This window comes from Bos mutus, chromosome 26, assembly GCF_027580195.1.
Source record: "Bos mutus isolate GX-2022 chromosome 26, NWIPB_WYAK_1.1, whole genome shotgun sequence".
NCBI lineage: Eukaryota > Metazoa > Chordata > Mammalia > Artiodactyla > Bovidae > Bos > Bos mutus.
Window position 1 is genome coordinate 24,277,387 of NC_091642.1, and position 16,060 is coordinate 24,293,446.

At 41.3% G+C, this 16,060-nt stretch overlaps 1 protein-coding gene across 5 annotated transcripts in view; it reads left to right on the forward strand.

Annotated features, from left to right (window-relative positions):
- SORCS1 (sortilin related VPS10 domain containing receptor 1) overlaps nucleotides 1-16,060 on the forward strand; it is a 575,198-nt gene that overhangs the window by 379,207 nt on the left and 179,931 nt on the right. For all 5 annotated transcript variants that reach the window (XM_070363590.1, XM_005897015.2, XM_005897018.2 and 2 more), the window contains exon 5: nucleotides 12,812-12,885. In XM_070363590.1, the coding sequence (XP_070219691.1) occupies nucleotides 12,812-12,885 (74 nt within the window). The remainder of the gene's footprint in view (nucleotides 1-12,811; nucleotides 12,886-16,060) is intronic.

Below are 16,060 nucleotides of genomic sequence, written 5' to 3' on the forward strand. Positions count from 1 at the left end.
GGGAGGAGAGACCCTCTGGCTTGGCTTATTGAGACTGGCAAGGCCCTTTCCTTGGGCAGCTTTGCAGACCTACCTGCTGCCCCGACCATGAGCAGAAGGAATCACTTTTCTCCCATCCTCTACAGCCAGCTTCTTCTCCCCACCCTGTGGATGCCCATGTCCTTCTAGGCCACAAACTCAGTTCCTCCACAGACAAGCAGGAATCTGACTGAACGGAGCATCTGGGTTTGGGCTGTGGGAGACTGGGGAGCAGGTGTGCATTCAGGAGGGTGGGTGGATCGAGGTGGGGGGTCTTGGTCAGCTTCAGCCTACTGTTCTTGACACCAAGAAAGACTCATCTGATGTCATCAGACTTTTCAGAGTTTTTCGAGAGGATTAATTCTGTTTTGTTTGAAATGTGATATTTGTAAATTGTTTGTAACGAACTCAAAAACTTAAAGCAGAGAACTGTGCAGAGCAAGTGAACCTCATCTGCTGCCTTGTATTAGTCCCTAAATCACTTTTTTTTTCTTATTTCTCCATCTTTCTCATCATCTTTGTTTTCCTCTTGTTCGTGTTCGTGGATCTTCCTGTCAGTTTTATTTCAGGAGGTGTTCGGTTGTTTTGTGAATTAAAAAAAAAATGCATCCAAATAAGTGATCAATTCTGTGGAGGGAGGACAAGACCGTTAGGACAGTTTGGTGGGTCACTGTTCATTTAGTGGCAGTTCTAGAATATTCATGAGTTTGTATGGTCTCACTTGTTCCTAAGCCCTATGAGTCAACAGTCCAAGTAATACCATGTGGGAGCTTTCAGAATCTCTGTTCTCCTTTATATTACAAACTATCAAAGTTTATGAATTAAATGAGAAATCTTCAGGCTTGCAGAGTGGCCTCACCTTCAGGATTTTGGTAAATATGTGTAGGATATACAAAAGACACAGCTGTTAAGGAGGAGAACGTGTTTTGATAAGGACACCCTTTTCACAAAGAATTGAAACCCTGAATATTAACAGAGACATTCTCTATATAAATGAAGACTGAATTTGAGTAAAATCATATATTGATAGAAAAGGAAAATTATACTGCAAGTATGTTTGAGGGCATACAATAGAATTTTAGTAACTTGCATAATAGTACATTTTTAAAAGAACTGCTTTTAGTTTTCTCTTTTCTTTCTTTATATGAGTCCAGAACTTTTATTTAAACAGTTTTATATGTATTTCTTAAAAAACAAACAAAAACAACACTTTCTTTTATTTATTTTAATCCTTTCTACTTTTCCTGACTGGGCACTAACAGGAGGCCATTGCTAATCACAACTGCTTTGAATGCTAGAAATTCCCTGGGAAATAATGACTGCTCAACAAGAGAAGAGATGTCAGCAGTTTCCAAAACTCTGTAATATTAGTTTCTCACCAGTGATAGAAAGCACAGCAAGTGAGGCAGGAACATCAGCTCTCTCCTCTGTCAGGCCCTGCGGATGGCTGTGTGACCTTCAGCAAGTCACTTAACTTTTAGAGTTTCTCCAACTGTGAAATGGAAGTAATAATAGTACCTGGCTCACAGGACTGTTTGAAGATGCTGAGATAATGTATGCAAAACACTCAACACAGAGCCTGGCACATGGTTATTCAAAGACCTAGGAGAGAGAGCCACCTGGTGTGGCCCAACGAGATATAGACACAAGGCTGCCTTCGCAGTAATCCAGGATTGTCTTCCCCACATACGAGAAGTTATAGACACTTTAGTCAACGTTGACTATACTCTTAGTCACTAAAAGGTACCATTGAACCAGAATGAATGGAGCAAGCAAGAACCCGATATTTGGTCCTAAGAAAATATTGATTATAATAGCAGTACGCCATTAAATATTAAAGTATTTGCCTTCACAGCAACTCTATTTGTTTTTGAATAGACCTAGCAGCCCTTTCATGTCAAAAGGGCAAGATTGAAATAAAATATAAATAGATCCTTCAAATTCAGCCCCCAGGGGATAGTCAAATGATTTCTGCAGGAGCACAAACACTTAGGAGACTGATACCTACCTAAAGCCATCACGTTTCCTAAGGCACTGCATTAAGTAAAAAGGCACTCAGTTATTTATAAGAAATATGTACAGTGTTATATGCCATGCTGCTTTGGCAATATTTCCATGTGCTTGAAATTTCCCAATGTCAGAGCTGATTTCTAATCTCATGAATATGTTAGTAATTTAAGTATCCAAGTACAAAACTGGCAATTAGACTGGAAACCAGGGAGCTTGCTAAATGTCAACCCCAATGCTTGTTTATAAAACAAATTCTCAAGCTGAAATGTCATCCTATGCAAACACAGAAGGCCTGTGTTCACCTTAGCTAACTTGTTTAACCAGGTTGTATCATTATTTTTCAGTTGCTACATAAAGCAGATTGATCTATCTATTCCCAACTTTGAAAAAACAGGCTGCGAGAATTAGGAGAAATAGACATTTTAAAATGAGTGATTAGGGCTAAGGTTTGGACACACAGAATTATGCTCTTTGGTAGCTATTTGAGCTTACTTTATTTCAAATAAATTACCTTTTTGCTTGTGTATTTTGTAGCTAGCTTTTTTGATCTGTTCTAACCACCAATTGTCTAAATGGATTAAGATGCCTCTTAAATCCAGGCATCCGTCTGGGGAACTTTTAAAGACATTTGACATCCTAAGAGGACATGGACCTCTTTCTTAAACCTGTCTCTCAGAGTGGTCCTTTAGAAATCCAATAACACTGACATTTTCCTGTATTCTTCCTTTTCAAGAGTGTTTGTAACCAACAGTGTTGCCACGAGGGGAGTGGTTTGGGGAGAAGGAAGTCTTGGCCTTATAAATAGACGCATTTTGTGAATTTATTACTCTGAATTTCATATTAAAAAAAATTCAATGTTACCTTGTCCAACTTCCTCTCTTCAGCATAAGAGGATATAAATACAAATTATAAATGGCACATTCAGTGGTCTAAGAGACCCAGAGGCCCAGCCAGGATCTCATAGCTGGCAAGAGGAAGAGAAACCAGAAGTCAGAAACCAGCCTCCTGAAATGACCAGATCCTGTACTGTAAAATAGTATCAGATGAAAAGTCACAAATTCAAATCGGCAAGGCTCTCACTCGCCTGACTTGCTTAATTTCAGTGCCTGCCTGCTGATCTCGCTGCAGGCATGATGAGAAAATGTCCCAGAATAAGACTTGTGGTCCAAAGTCAGACGGCCTCAGCTACTCCAGGAGCAGCCAAGCTAAGCGGTATCCAACCTCAGAGGCAAGGGACACAGAAGTGTTGTCTAGGATCCTTCCTTGCTTCCTGAAAGTCAGGAAGAAAATAGCAGTCACACCTGCTTCTCCTTGCCATTCCTTGTTTTTTTTCAGGGTCTGTGGGCAGTTCAGGCTGGAGGCAATGATCAGCAGGAAGAGGAAAGGCTGAGAACTAGCACTGACCCTTCACTCCGTAGTAAGCCCTCTGCCAGGCTTTTCGCATTGACTCCTCAACTTCTTTCTTACATGAAACGTTGACTTTATCTTTATGCCTATTTAATATTTGGGGAATCTGAGGCTCCAAAAGGTTAAGAAAATTCCCCAGGGTGGTTGATAGAGCCAGGAGTCTAATCCAGGTTTGATTCTCTTCATACTCTGTCCTCACTGCACCAAACACTGCCTCCCTAGAAAAGCCATTGTGATATTTTCTTTTCTTTAATTGCCTTTTTTTTTTTTTCAATTTTCTTTAACCATCTTCCCCATGTCCAACCTACTGTGAGACCTGTTCCCTCTGACAGATGCTGTGGTATGCATTTCAAAGCTGAGTTTCACAGCAGAGGGAAAACTGCTGTTTGAAGATCAGGCAACAGAGGAAGGGAGAGCAAGAAGGGAATTGTCCCTGGCTGATTCCCGGGCAGCCAACAGTCCCTCGTGACTCAGCAGGCCAGCTTGTGTCACAAGCACTGTGACCCCTGCTTACCTCCTCCAACCTTGCACCAGCTCTGGTCCCAGAGGTCTATGTGTAAAATTTCCCCTTGCCCAGCAAAATGACTAGAGCTTTCAGAAGTGACTCCTTCTGTAAATTGGTGCAGCCACTGTGGAAAACAGTATGGAATTCCTTTAAAAATTGAAAATAGAACTACCGTATGATCCAGCAATCCCACTCCTGGGCATTTATCCAGAAAAGACTCTCAAAAAGATACATACACTTCATGGGGTTTCTCTGGTGGCTGAGCGGTAAAGAATCTGCCTGCCAGTGCATGAGACACAGGTTCAATCTCTGATCTGGGGAGATCCCACATGCCACAGAGCAGCTAAGCCTGTATGCCTCAACTGTGCTCTAGAGCCTGGGAGCCACGGCTACTGAGGCCATGTGCTGCAGCTACTGAAGCCCACATGCCCCAGAGCCTGTGCTCTGTAACAAGAAAAGCCACCACAATGAGAAGTTTATATACCACAACTAGGGAGTAGCCCATGCAGCCTGAAGACCAAGCACAGCCAAAAGTAAACAGAATTGTTTTAAAGAAGATACATACACCCCAATGTTCATAGCAGCACCTTTTGCAACAGTCAAGACATGGAAGCAGTCTAAATGTCCATCGACAAATGAATAGATAGGTATGTGACACACACGTACACACACACACAAACACACATGCACAGATACAATCACTCAGCCATAAAAAAAGAATGAAATAATGCCATTTGCAGCAACACGGATGGACCTAGAGATTCTCATATTAAGTAGAGTAAGTCTGGCAGACAGATATCGTATATCACTTATATGTGGAATCTTAAAAAATGACACAGATAAACTTATTTACAAAACAGAAACAGGCTCACAGATATAAAAAAGCAAACTTATGGTTATCAAAGGGGAGTGGGGGAAAGATAAAACAGGAGTTTGAGATTAACAGATATCCACTACTATATATAAAATTGATAAACTTCTATTATATATTATAGGGAACTATATTCAAAATCTTGTTATAACCTATAGTGCAAAGAGTATGTAAAAAGAACGTATTTATGAATAAAACAATCACTTTGCTGTACACCAAATGCTAGCACAACATTGTAAACCGATTATACTTCAATGAAAAATTAAAAACTGGAATGAAATAAATAAAAATAAATCAGTAGTCCTTGGAATTGTTAGATGAAATATTTAGATATTCTAGAAAAGTCTCTAAAGCCCATCATTCAAATTTAAGACAAAATTTATAGTTGCCTGTGTATGTATAGCACAGGGAGTCATAGTCATTTTCTTGAAATACCCTATAATAGAAAAGAATCTGAAATAGAATACACACACACCCCCGTGTATGTGTGTGTATATATATAAGTATACCTAAATGAAATGACCCTCTCTTATGCTCAGTCCTGGTCAGAATTTTTCTTTTTAAAATTTTGTTTATTGTTATTATTGTTGTTGCTCTTCTTCCCTTGCCTCCTTCCCACATCTAGGGGCCCTTGCTCATCCAGGCACCCATCTCTTCCCTGCTCTGCTCAGCCACTTGCTAACTGCTCTCTCCCCTCTGTCCCATCTCCACACGGCTGATGGATCTGTCTTATGTAAGCACACTTCCAATATGTTCCAAGCAACAAGTTTTTCCTCCTGCTTATTTTTATCTCTCAAAACTTGCTAAGTTTCATCATCTATGCATTTGAATAATGGGACAATTACATGGTTATTGAGAGCTATTCATTTTTTCCTGTCAGTGTCTAGATATGGGGGATTTGTGATATAGATGCTTAGCATCTAATTATTTTATCTACTCTCTATTTCTACATCTATATTATAGAACCTTTAAGGCTAAGATTCCCTTTGAAAATTTCCCTAAGTACCCCCAGATCTGGGAGCACAGGAAATGGCCACAAGTTGACCTGGTCCTCTGTCACCTACTGACCCTTGCTGCCCAGCCCACCCAAGTTCCGTATGTTTAATCCCCCAATCCTGCCAAACAGGACTGTGGGGCATGTGACAGACTTCATTGCCAGCTGGGGGATGGCCAGTGACAGGTTTGATAAATCCAACCTCGGGAGAATTTGATGGAGCTGGTGACTGGTCATCATTCCTGCTCACTCCATCAGCAAAGCTTTGGGGGCCCTTGTTTTTTGACCTCATTGTCGTTGAGTCCCGTCTCCATTAGCTCCCCACGAGTTTGCTTGGATTGCCTCCACCCAACCTGCTCCCAGGCTGTGTTTATAGCCTCTGCTCCCACTTCACTTTCCTTTACCCACCCCCGCCAAGCTGGGTCTCCCATAGTTGACAGAACAAAGAAGAACAAAGACACCGCTCTAACTTTTTTTTCAGGCTTCCCTGGTGGCTCAGATGGTAAAGCGTCTGCCTGCAATTCAGGAGACCCAGGTTCAATCCCCAGGTCAGGAAGATCCTCTGGAGAAGGAATTGGCAACCCACTCCAGTTCTGTTGCCTGGAAAATTCCATGGACAGAGGAGCCTGGTAGGCTACAGTCCATGGGGTCGCAAAGAGTCAGACACGACTAAGTGACTTCACTTTCACTTTTTCTGCTCTGTTTATTTGCTCAGATTGACCCACTTCTCCTGGAACACTCTTTCCTCACATTGTCATACTGAGAGATTTTAACTGTTTTCCCAGTCCCACCTTGAGAACTTGGGGAGACTTCCTGCTTTTACTGTCTTACATAAGCCACCACAGCAATCTGGACAAAATATAACACATTACTACATCTCATGTATGACAGATGCTGAGAAGTTAGCCTTTTCTTTGAGGAACTTGCATCTCTTAGAGGTGGGGGAGCTGGTCTGGGAAGGTCATCATGGTTCTGTAACTATTCCTGTCCCCACTAGCCAAGGAGAAGACTTGTGTCAGAACTGGGTGAAGCTTAAGGTCCCTTATGATGTGATTTCCCACTAAGAGTGTACTCTGGCCTCCTTTGCTGTGCAACCAGAGCATCAGAGCCCATCTCTGAAGACTATGGATTTCTCTGGATTGCTCCTCTTCTTCCTGTGGAGGCTAGTAGAGGAAGGAGCTTGATATTTGCAATGCCCCAGGGCTGGCACTATAAATTTACTGAAAGTCCTCAAGGCCCCATCTCTTTTCTTGTTAAAAAGAATGCAGTAACAGCAGTGAGAACTGGAGAGTCATGAGGTGACTGAGTGCTTTGTACCCAGACCATCCCCAGGGTGGTATTAGGATGAGGCAGATCAAATAGAACTGGCAGGGTTTTCTGTCAGCCTTTTCAGGAAAGGCAATTTGCAAGCCTCCTGCCTCTGAAGCTATTAAGGGCAGAGCCACAGAGGGGAGGGACCAGGCAGCCTTAAAGAGAGCCAACCGCAGGAAGTGTTCCTCCAACCTGGAAGCCTCTGCAGGAGACCATGTGGAGGAGACCCAGGACCTGCCTCCTGATGAGAAAATCACCATGGGAACCTTTGTGGTGAAAGCATCCAAACCCATCAGCCAAAGACTGAAACTCTTCCCTGGTGGCTCAGATGGTAAAGAATCTGCTTGCGATGCAGGAGACCTGGGTTCAGTTCCTGGGATGAGAAGATCCCTGGAGAAGGAAATGGCAACTCGCTCCAATATTCTTGTCTGGAGAATTCCCATGGACACTGGAGCCTGGCAGGCTACACTCCATGGGGCACAAAGAATCAGACCTGACTGAGCAGCTTTCACTTTCAAAGACTGAAACATGCTATCACCCTTACCTTCTGCCAAATGATATCCTTGCACTGATTTCCTAGCTGCAAAAGAAAATTCCCGATAGGTCCCTGTCTTAATGCTATAAAATGAGGGGCTGCACTGATCTGATTTAGAACAATTGAGAAGACGTTCCAGGGACAACAGTGCTTGCAAGCTTTTGCATCACCACAAGGAAGTTGAATTTCTATTAAAAAAAAAAGACGTTGTTCTGCTCGCGATTCAGCCAAAATGTGAAAGGTAAGAAGATGGAAGATGAAAGTTAGAAGGAGCTGCTCTCATATCCGCCTTCTTCCAGCCCTTCTTATTTTGCTGTCGATTAAGAATCCTGAGCACAGTTGGTGGATCTCACTCTTGCCCACCCCCAAGCTGTTTGTCCCCCTGTGGCTTCCTCTTTATTCTCCATTGGAGCCTTTGCCTCTCAGCCAACTTGCAGCTCTCCAGGATGGCACCAGAGAGGATTGTACATTTGGTTGAAAGCTGGTAATAAAACCAACCCTTGAAATTGCATCCTTTGCAATTAATTGCTTTTTTATCTGCACTCTTCATATGGCAGACAAAGACAGATTGCAAGAAAACAAGCCAATGTGATGATGATCAAGTTATCAAAAAAAAAAAAAAAGGAAAGAAGGACTGACTAACTCTTCAGGGGAGGAACATGGCAGGAAGAAGTTTTGAAAGCCCCCACACTAGGGTAATAACAGAGTGGAGAGTTGGACCTTGAGCTGCTAATACATCTTGAGCTTAGATGAGCAATGAGTTTGTGCTCATTAACTTACATTTACTGAGATGGAGAGGTGGTCTCAGGCAGTTTAGAGTGATTCTAAACTGGAAGAATCATCTGCCTTGCATTCTTTTGTTAACCAGAATCCTTCCCTTCTCCCTTTCTAAAATGTCTACTCCTTCCATTTTTTCGCTAATATTTTGTACCAGGATTAGTAAAAGAACAAAACAAAACAACAGATCTAAACCCTTCCAAGAAGGCATCTGGGGAGGTCATGACAGAGGATTAGAGACAAGCACTGCTCTCCTAAAACTAGTTCAGATATTCTTTTCTGCCCCCTGATCATTCTCCTTCTCTCTTTCTCTAGATTTGGCACTGCTGGCGAAAGCTGTGGATGCTTTTTCTGATGTGACAGGTAGCAGTGATAGATCTCAGTTCTGTGTTCTGACAGTCAAAAGAAACCTTGGAGCTGGAGACAGACAGGGAGGGAAATAAATCTTATTTAGGTGCTGCCACCACTATGAATTGTATTAAAGGACATTGACTCATTCTACACAGAAAGCCTTCCACTGGTGGCTGAGATAGTCACTGGGTGGGAAAAAAAAAAAAAAAAAAGGTTTGGGTAGCACTCTCTATTTTGTGGAGGAAAACTTTGCTGTCAGACTCTGCAGGTTTAATGAACACATTAACTTGGATTGCTGTGAGTTGTTTTCTCCTTTTCTTGGTGTGACATCAGGCTGGACAATTAAATTCTTAGAGAGGAAAGGTTTGAAGTAGGAGGTGGAATATACAGAGCAGCTCTTTCTAGGGGTGAATATATAAGACCCTGGCTGCAAGTCCTTGGGAATTTCAAATGTGCTGATATTTATAGTTTTGTTTGTTGGTTTTAGGTACAGGCCTCTAGCTATGGATCCATGGAAGTAAAACATCGTCCTCTGCTAAATTACCTTTGTCTGTTCTTTGGGAAACCTGAGTGTTTTACTAGGTAGATCCATCACTAGGGAATTTTCATGATGTAAAGTCAATACTTTATTTCCCCACCTTGGTCTTCTACTATGTACAAGGCAATGTATAGATACAAAAAGATGGAATTCCAGACACATAAAAACTTTGTGATCTCATCAGAGAGGGAAGGGATGATCTCAGCTATTTTAGAGTGAGTTTAGATGGGTAGGGATTTCTGTCTTGCATTATAAAAGGCTCTCTTGAAAGGCTACTAAGAAAGTTAAATATATGGACTATAGTTTGATAGCATTTCTTGTACCATAGTTCTTTGGAAATGAGGCCTCTAGAAAATCTCAGTGTGTAGGAGAGGGTTCATAGAAAAGATGTCCTCTCGTCTGGACCTAAAAAGAAGACTGGCATTGTGGTAGGCAAGCCTTGAAGCCACCTCTGCCAGAGTGGGTAGCACCAGGGAAGGCATGGCAGGGGGCATGTGCCCAGGTGTGAATGGAAAAGGGAGAAGACACGAGAGGGGACCTTCTGAGATAGGAAACTATAAAAAATGTCACTGAGCTGAATAAGAGAGGCTTGGTTTATTGGATTGTTTGATGTACCCACTGCTTGAGGGGCCTCTAGATGCTCACAAATAACAAAGCATCTCCTTGAAGAGGATAAAAACAAATATCATGGGACATACCTGACTGGTCCACAGGTTCTGAATCCAAGCCTAGAGGGATCAATTTAAAAAGACATAGAGGAAAACACACACACACACACACACATAGATGCTGGCACCCAACAGTTCCTCACTGTGATGAATTCTATGTGAAGACAGAGGTAGCAATCCCTTGGTGTAGCTGTAGGAGAGCTCAGAATTTATATATGATTTTCAGAATATATATGAGTCTAGCCTTCACACAGAATTATTATTTCAAACCACCCTGATTCTCTTATATTTGCATAAATCTTTGTATATAAATATAGATACTAACATGCATTTATAAATAGCTATAGGCATACACAGTGGCATGATTTCTGTTCCCTTTGAACTCATAGAAAGCAGTGCAGCTCTGGGTTTTAATTAAAAAAAAAAAAAAGATGGTGCAAGAGCAGAGGAAGCCACAGACACTCAGGATCAAATGATCACTGTTCTGATCCAAGTTTGAATATTAAAATGCAAGTGTTCGGGACATAGTGGGAAGCAGGACATGCACCCTCTGTCTGCTTGGCGTCTGAATTAAGAGGGAAGATGTTGTTGTGTCTTCTGTTATCCCATGAGGGGAACTGTCTCCCCTTTCTCCTCAGCACTCTTAAAATGAATCAAGCATGAAATGTACCCAGGAAGCCTCCCCCCAACCCAGGCTTTGTAGGGCAAGGAAAAATAATAAGACTTGAAAGGAAAAGTCACAGATTCTTCTTGGCTGAATGCCCAAATACTGTGTAGCTGGGGCCAAGTGAGTGCCTCGCTTTGGTAGCCAAATACTTCAGCCTCTTTTTTGACTTCAGGATGTGTTTTGATCCAGTGTACACAATGTCATAGCAGGCTCTTCCAAGGGTCAGTAAATCCTCACTTGAGCTGACTTACTTCTTGGACATGCCTGGTACATCTGCAGCCGCGGTGAGTCACTTGGTGAGTCATTTGACCCTCCATTGAGCGCCGAGGCTGGAGAGGGCGGACAGTCATGGTACTCAGTACACAGTGACTCACCATCCATTCACTGTAGGATCTGGCACGCGCAGTGGTGGATGACTGGGATGTGAGTGGGTTACAGACCAGGCACACAGCAGAAAGGAGATGTTCCAAAATGATATTTTCAAATCATCCGGCCAAACATCCGTGGGAACCGGAATGCCTCAAGCAATAGGAATCTCTGGGCTGCCATCAGAGGACACTTCTAGAAGCAAAAGAACAAGAACAACAAAAACAAGGAAAAACACAAAGAAAGGTTCCTGTAAAACCATCCTGGTGCTGTGAGACCACTGGAGAGGAGCAGGAGTAGGAGTGAGCCAACAATGAAGAACAAGATATAAGAGAAGAAAGACACTTGGAGGGGAAGGAGTATGCGGAGGGTTAGACCCTGGGTCATGAGCAGTGTTTCTTTGTGGTTGCCCTTGGACAGCACTGTAGCAAATGGACTTGAAATCTCCCCGGCTGTGTAAGCATTGGCAAAATGGCCATAATAGCTGCATATATTACTGGGAGGGATGGTATGTGGATTAAATGAAGGAATGCATGAGAAGCACTTGAATTATAGTAAAAGCTTAGTCCATGTGGGCTGCTGTTAGAGCCTAAAGTTCCTCTATTCTCTGTTTAAAAAGACATCAACTGGCTCCTTCTGCCAGCACGACTGGATTTTCTTCTCCCTAACTTGTCATTCAAAGCCTTTTCAAGTTGCCAGTTCAGTTCAGTTGCTCAGTTGTGTCCAACTCTTTGCAACCCCATGGACTGTAGCACGCCAGACTTCCCTGCCCATCACCAACTCTCAGAGTTTGCTCAAGCTCATGTCCATCGAGTCAGTGATGCCATCCAACCATCTCATCCTCTGTTGTCCCCTTCTCCTCCTGACTTCCATCTTCCCCAGCATCAGGGTCTTTTCCAATGAGTCAGTTCTTCACATCATGTCTCCAAAGTACTGGAGCTTCAGCTTCAGCGTCAGTCCTTCCAATGAATATTCAAGACTGATTCCCTTTAAGATGGTCTGGTTTGATCTCCTTGCAGTCCAGGGGACTCTCAAGAGTCTTCTCTAACACCACAGTTCAAAAGCATCAGTTCTTTGGTGCTCAGCTTTCTTTATGGATCAACTCTCACATCCATACGTGACTACTGGAAAAAGCATAGCTTTGACTACATGTGCCTTTGATAAGCCACATTTATTCATATACCATCCCTGATTTTCTCACTTCTTATCCATGTTATTCCCTTTGTGAGTCCTGCTTGTCTTCTCTTTGTCAGTTTGAATTCTGCCATTCATTCACATCCATGGTGAATCACCATACATCTCAGAAGCATCCCTAATTGATTTCTGAATCCCCTTCCTTTGAATTCCTTCATCTGGTGATTGCATGCATTGCTCATTATTTTTTGTCAGATTTGGGTTATATTATTGGCTTTCTGAGAGCCAGGTCTAGATTTTGGACTTCTTTGTATTTCAGACAACAGTCTGCATATTCCAGGGCAAGTAATACAGCTTACCAGGCAGAATGGGGTATGAATCCCAATTTATTTTAATATTTAGAGGGCATGTGATTTCCAACAAATCACTTAATCTTTGTGAGCTTCAGTTTGCTCAACTATGAAATGGAAATATCAATGTCTTGCAGGATCTATATGGAGAATAGAAATGATACATGGGGCACTCATCTGGCATAGGAAGGGTGATTAATAAATGGAAGACGTTATTATTATTATCATTATCATTAATCCAGTGAATCATGTTTTATGCATTCAGTGTACCATGACGTCCTGGTGCTGAATATTTTGTCTTCTCTACAGTTATACAGCTCTGCTGAATTTGGGAGAAGGTGGCAGCTTATCCAGGAAGCGGTTGTTCCAAACAGATTCTACTGGTAAGTCTCACTCTGTTAACTAGCAAATGGAGATATCACCCGAGAAAATGAGCGTTGGAATCTTCCCACCCAGAGCTCTCACATGACGTCTGTTCTTATTGGGATATACCCACATTCTGTAGGGCAGAAGGGGACATTGGAGTGGTAAACACGGCAAGGGATTGTTAAAGCAGTATCATAAATTACTTTTAAAAAATGAGATCAATGGCAGCAAAAGCGATGAAAATGTTGTTTTGTTATATTTTGATGAAACTTTAAGACAGACACTTTAAAACATTTTAATAGTGATTTTTTATTACTAAAAGCATTATACACATATATAATACATGTTCAAATTAAAGACTTTCAGTGTAAATAACTAGATCTTAATTAGTCTAAAAGCGGATCATCTTCCAATTCCTGATTTCGACTCTTTTAAGTATTCTTTTCATCATATGGTACGCAACCAATGTTTCTAGTTTCTCACTTCTCCTTCCATAAACATTCTATGAATACCTAAGCATGTGCAAATACAAAACATTCTAGTTAATGTTGATATTACTTATCAATCCCTTTTGAATTTACAGCCTAAACCATATAAAAGATGTGATTCTGTCTTGCCCTAATTTATCTAACCTGCCTATGGAATAGACATCTAGGTTACTTCCAGATTTCTGCTGGTATTAACAGTGGTCTGTGGAACTAGCTCAAACAAGAGTTTAAATATCCTTTGTTCACGTCATTGAGAATTACTGGGGCAATGACCTTTTAGAAGCTAGTGAGTTTCCTACAACCAGGACAGTGAAAGTTGCCTCCCTTTTATTCCTCTTAAAATCACACTATCTTTCGTCAGCCTTCCAACTTCCATGTACCTAATAGCTTCCCTCACCACTCCAATTCTCTCACTTCAAAGAGGAATGCGTTTTTATTTTTCTCATTCTCAAACACAGCCCTAAGACTCCTGTGGGAGGTGAAAGCCAGAGAACAGATAAATCTCTTAACACTAGTGAAACTGCCTGAAAAAGTGAAAGACAAGTCATTTGCAAACAAACTGGCTCAAAGATAACACAAAGAGACTTCTATACGGAAAGATACCTTTTCTCCCATCACAGAGACGTTGATAACTAAATAGGGTTTCTGTTGCATAGAAGTCACCCACCTCTTCACTGCTGCTTCCACTCAGGAATGACTGAAGCTTTGTTTTTGGCATCTAAATTGGCTTCTCCCTTCTCTGGGAAAACAGTTCTAACTGTCACTGAATCTCCCTTTTCTGATTAGCATTTCTTCTTTTCCTCACTTATTCATTTTGTTTCTTATGCACGAGACACTTTGCATCTCCATGTGCATCTCCTTATAAATTATAAAGTCACTTTTTTGGAAAGAGGGTCCATGGGTTTTGTTTATTTTCATTTCCTCCTTTATACTGGGTGTTATATGTTCATAGAATAAATAAATAATAATATGCACGGAATAAATAAAGACTAAAATAAATCAATGTGGTTCCCCTAAGTTAACCTGGAAATGGACTCAATGCTTCACCAGTGAGAAAGCATGAGAGACTGATCTTTAGGTCCTGCTTCCAAGTAACTGAAAACATTTGCACATGGACCAAGCAGTGGAAGGTAAAAACTTCATGAAAGTCTGGAGAGAAGTTTGTTCCAACTGACAGAAACAAAGAAAAACACTGATCAAAAAAAAAAAAAAAAAAAGTAAGAAGATGAGAGAATTTCCCATGTCAAGTGGTACATGGTACACAGTATTTTCCAGCTCACTGAGGGCTAATTTACACACATTTTGGGGATGAAAAACAATTCCATCATTGCTTTGGCTGATAGTAATTGAAAACCCATTATTTCTTCTTGGAATGGGGATCTTCCATCGGTGACCAAATGTTATTATATAAATATTGTTATACAAATTTTATTTATTATACAAATATTATACCAAGTCCTTGTAACCACATGTCATATCATTATCTTTATAAAAACATATATAAATTCTAATTAATCTGTCTGCTGAGTGAAATAAATGATACCCCTCCTCTGCCTTTGGGAATAGAGACCTCTTCTCCATTCAAGCTCTGACATTGTGATAGGCATTATTCAAACTTAAGCAATGTAATTCTCAGAGCAATTTTATGAAGTAAGCCTTGCATTATCATCCCTAACAGAAAAGGAATCTTTGGCATGGAGAGGTTAAATAATTTAGCCAAGGTCACCCAGCCAGAAAGCAGCAAAGCCAGGATTAAGATTCGGGCAGAATGGCTTCAGAGCCCATAAGCTACTGAATCAATGGGCTCTGCCACTTCTTGGAACTCTTCTGGGCTGGAGCTATGAACTCTGGAAATCTGGCCTGTTTTAGGCAGATGAGTAGAAAACCCAAGGCTCTTTTGGCCACCATGCCTGTGTGTGTATCCCTCCAACTGGGCTTGGAAAATGGGCCCTCTGGACTTTCCAGAGAAAGCATGAGACCTTGTAAATTGCACAGTGCACATGACTGTTGATGAAATATATTGGTCTCTGGCTACATGGTCTGTATTTTCTGACTCTGAGGATCTTCCTATGGCTTGCAGAAAGGTGTCAGTCGAAGCAATATTTGTTAGACTCTTGGAAATCAGTTTTTTTTTTTTTATTATATGAGAACTATTGGGCTATCTAGGATTATTCAGCAAGCTTAATTGAAAGAAGCTCTCTTTAATCATTTCTGCTTAAAGCCTGGCTGTGGGAGTGTAGAGGGGACTGAGGGGAACTTTTATAGGGCTGAACTTACATGTGACACTGGATAATAACATAGCATTTCCCATGGAGAAAAATGAAGATGAATTCATATCTTTTCCTCGTCACCTAGTGCACTTAAGGCATATCTTTATTTTTGGTGGTAATAGTACTCCTACCCCTGGAAGTAGTCAGTGGTAATTGCAAAGCAGTTTTGGAATGTAAGAACTTATCCTTATGTTTATGGTGATTGTTCGTAGCACCATCATACTGACATACATATGAACTTTCTCCCGAGGAGTTTAAATTGCTTCCAAAATTGATTTGCATGTTTAGGGCATCTTATAAAATGTATCTTAGCACAATACTGCCTTAAATAGAATAGGTATATTTTTATTCAACTAACTGTTATAACGGTTTTGTTCTTTACTATATCAGAAATCAATTATACTGGGAGGCTATACAGCTGGGAATTTAAGGGG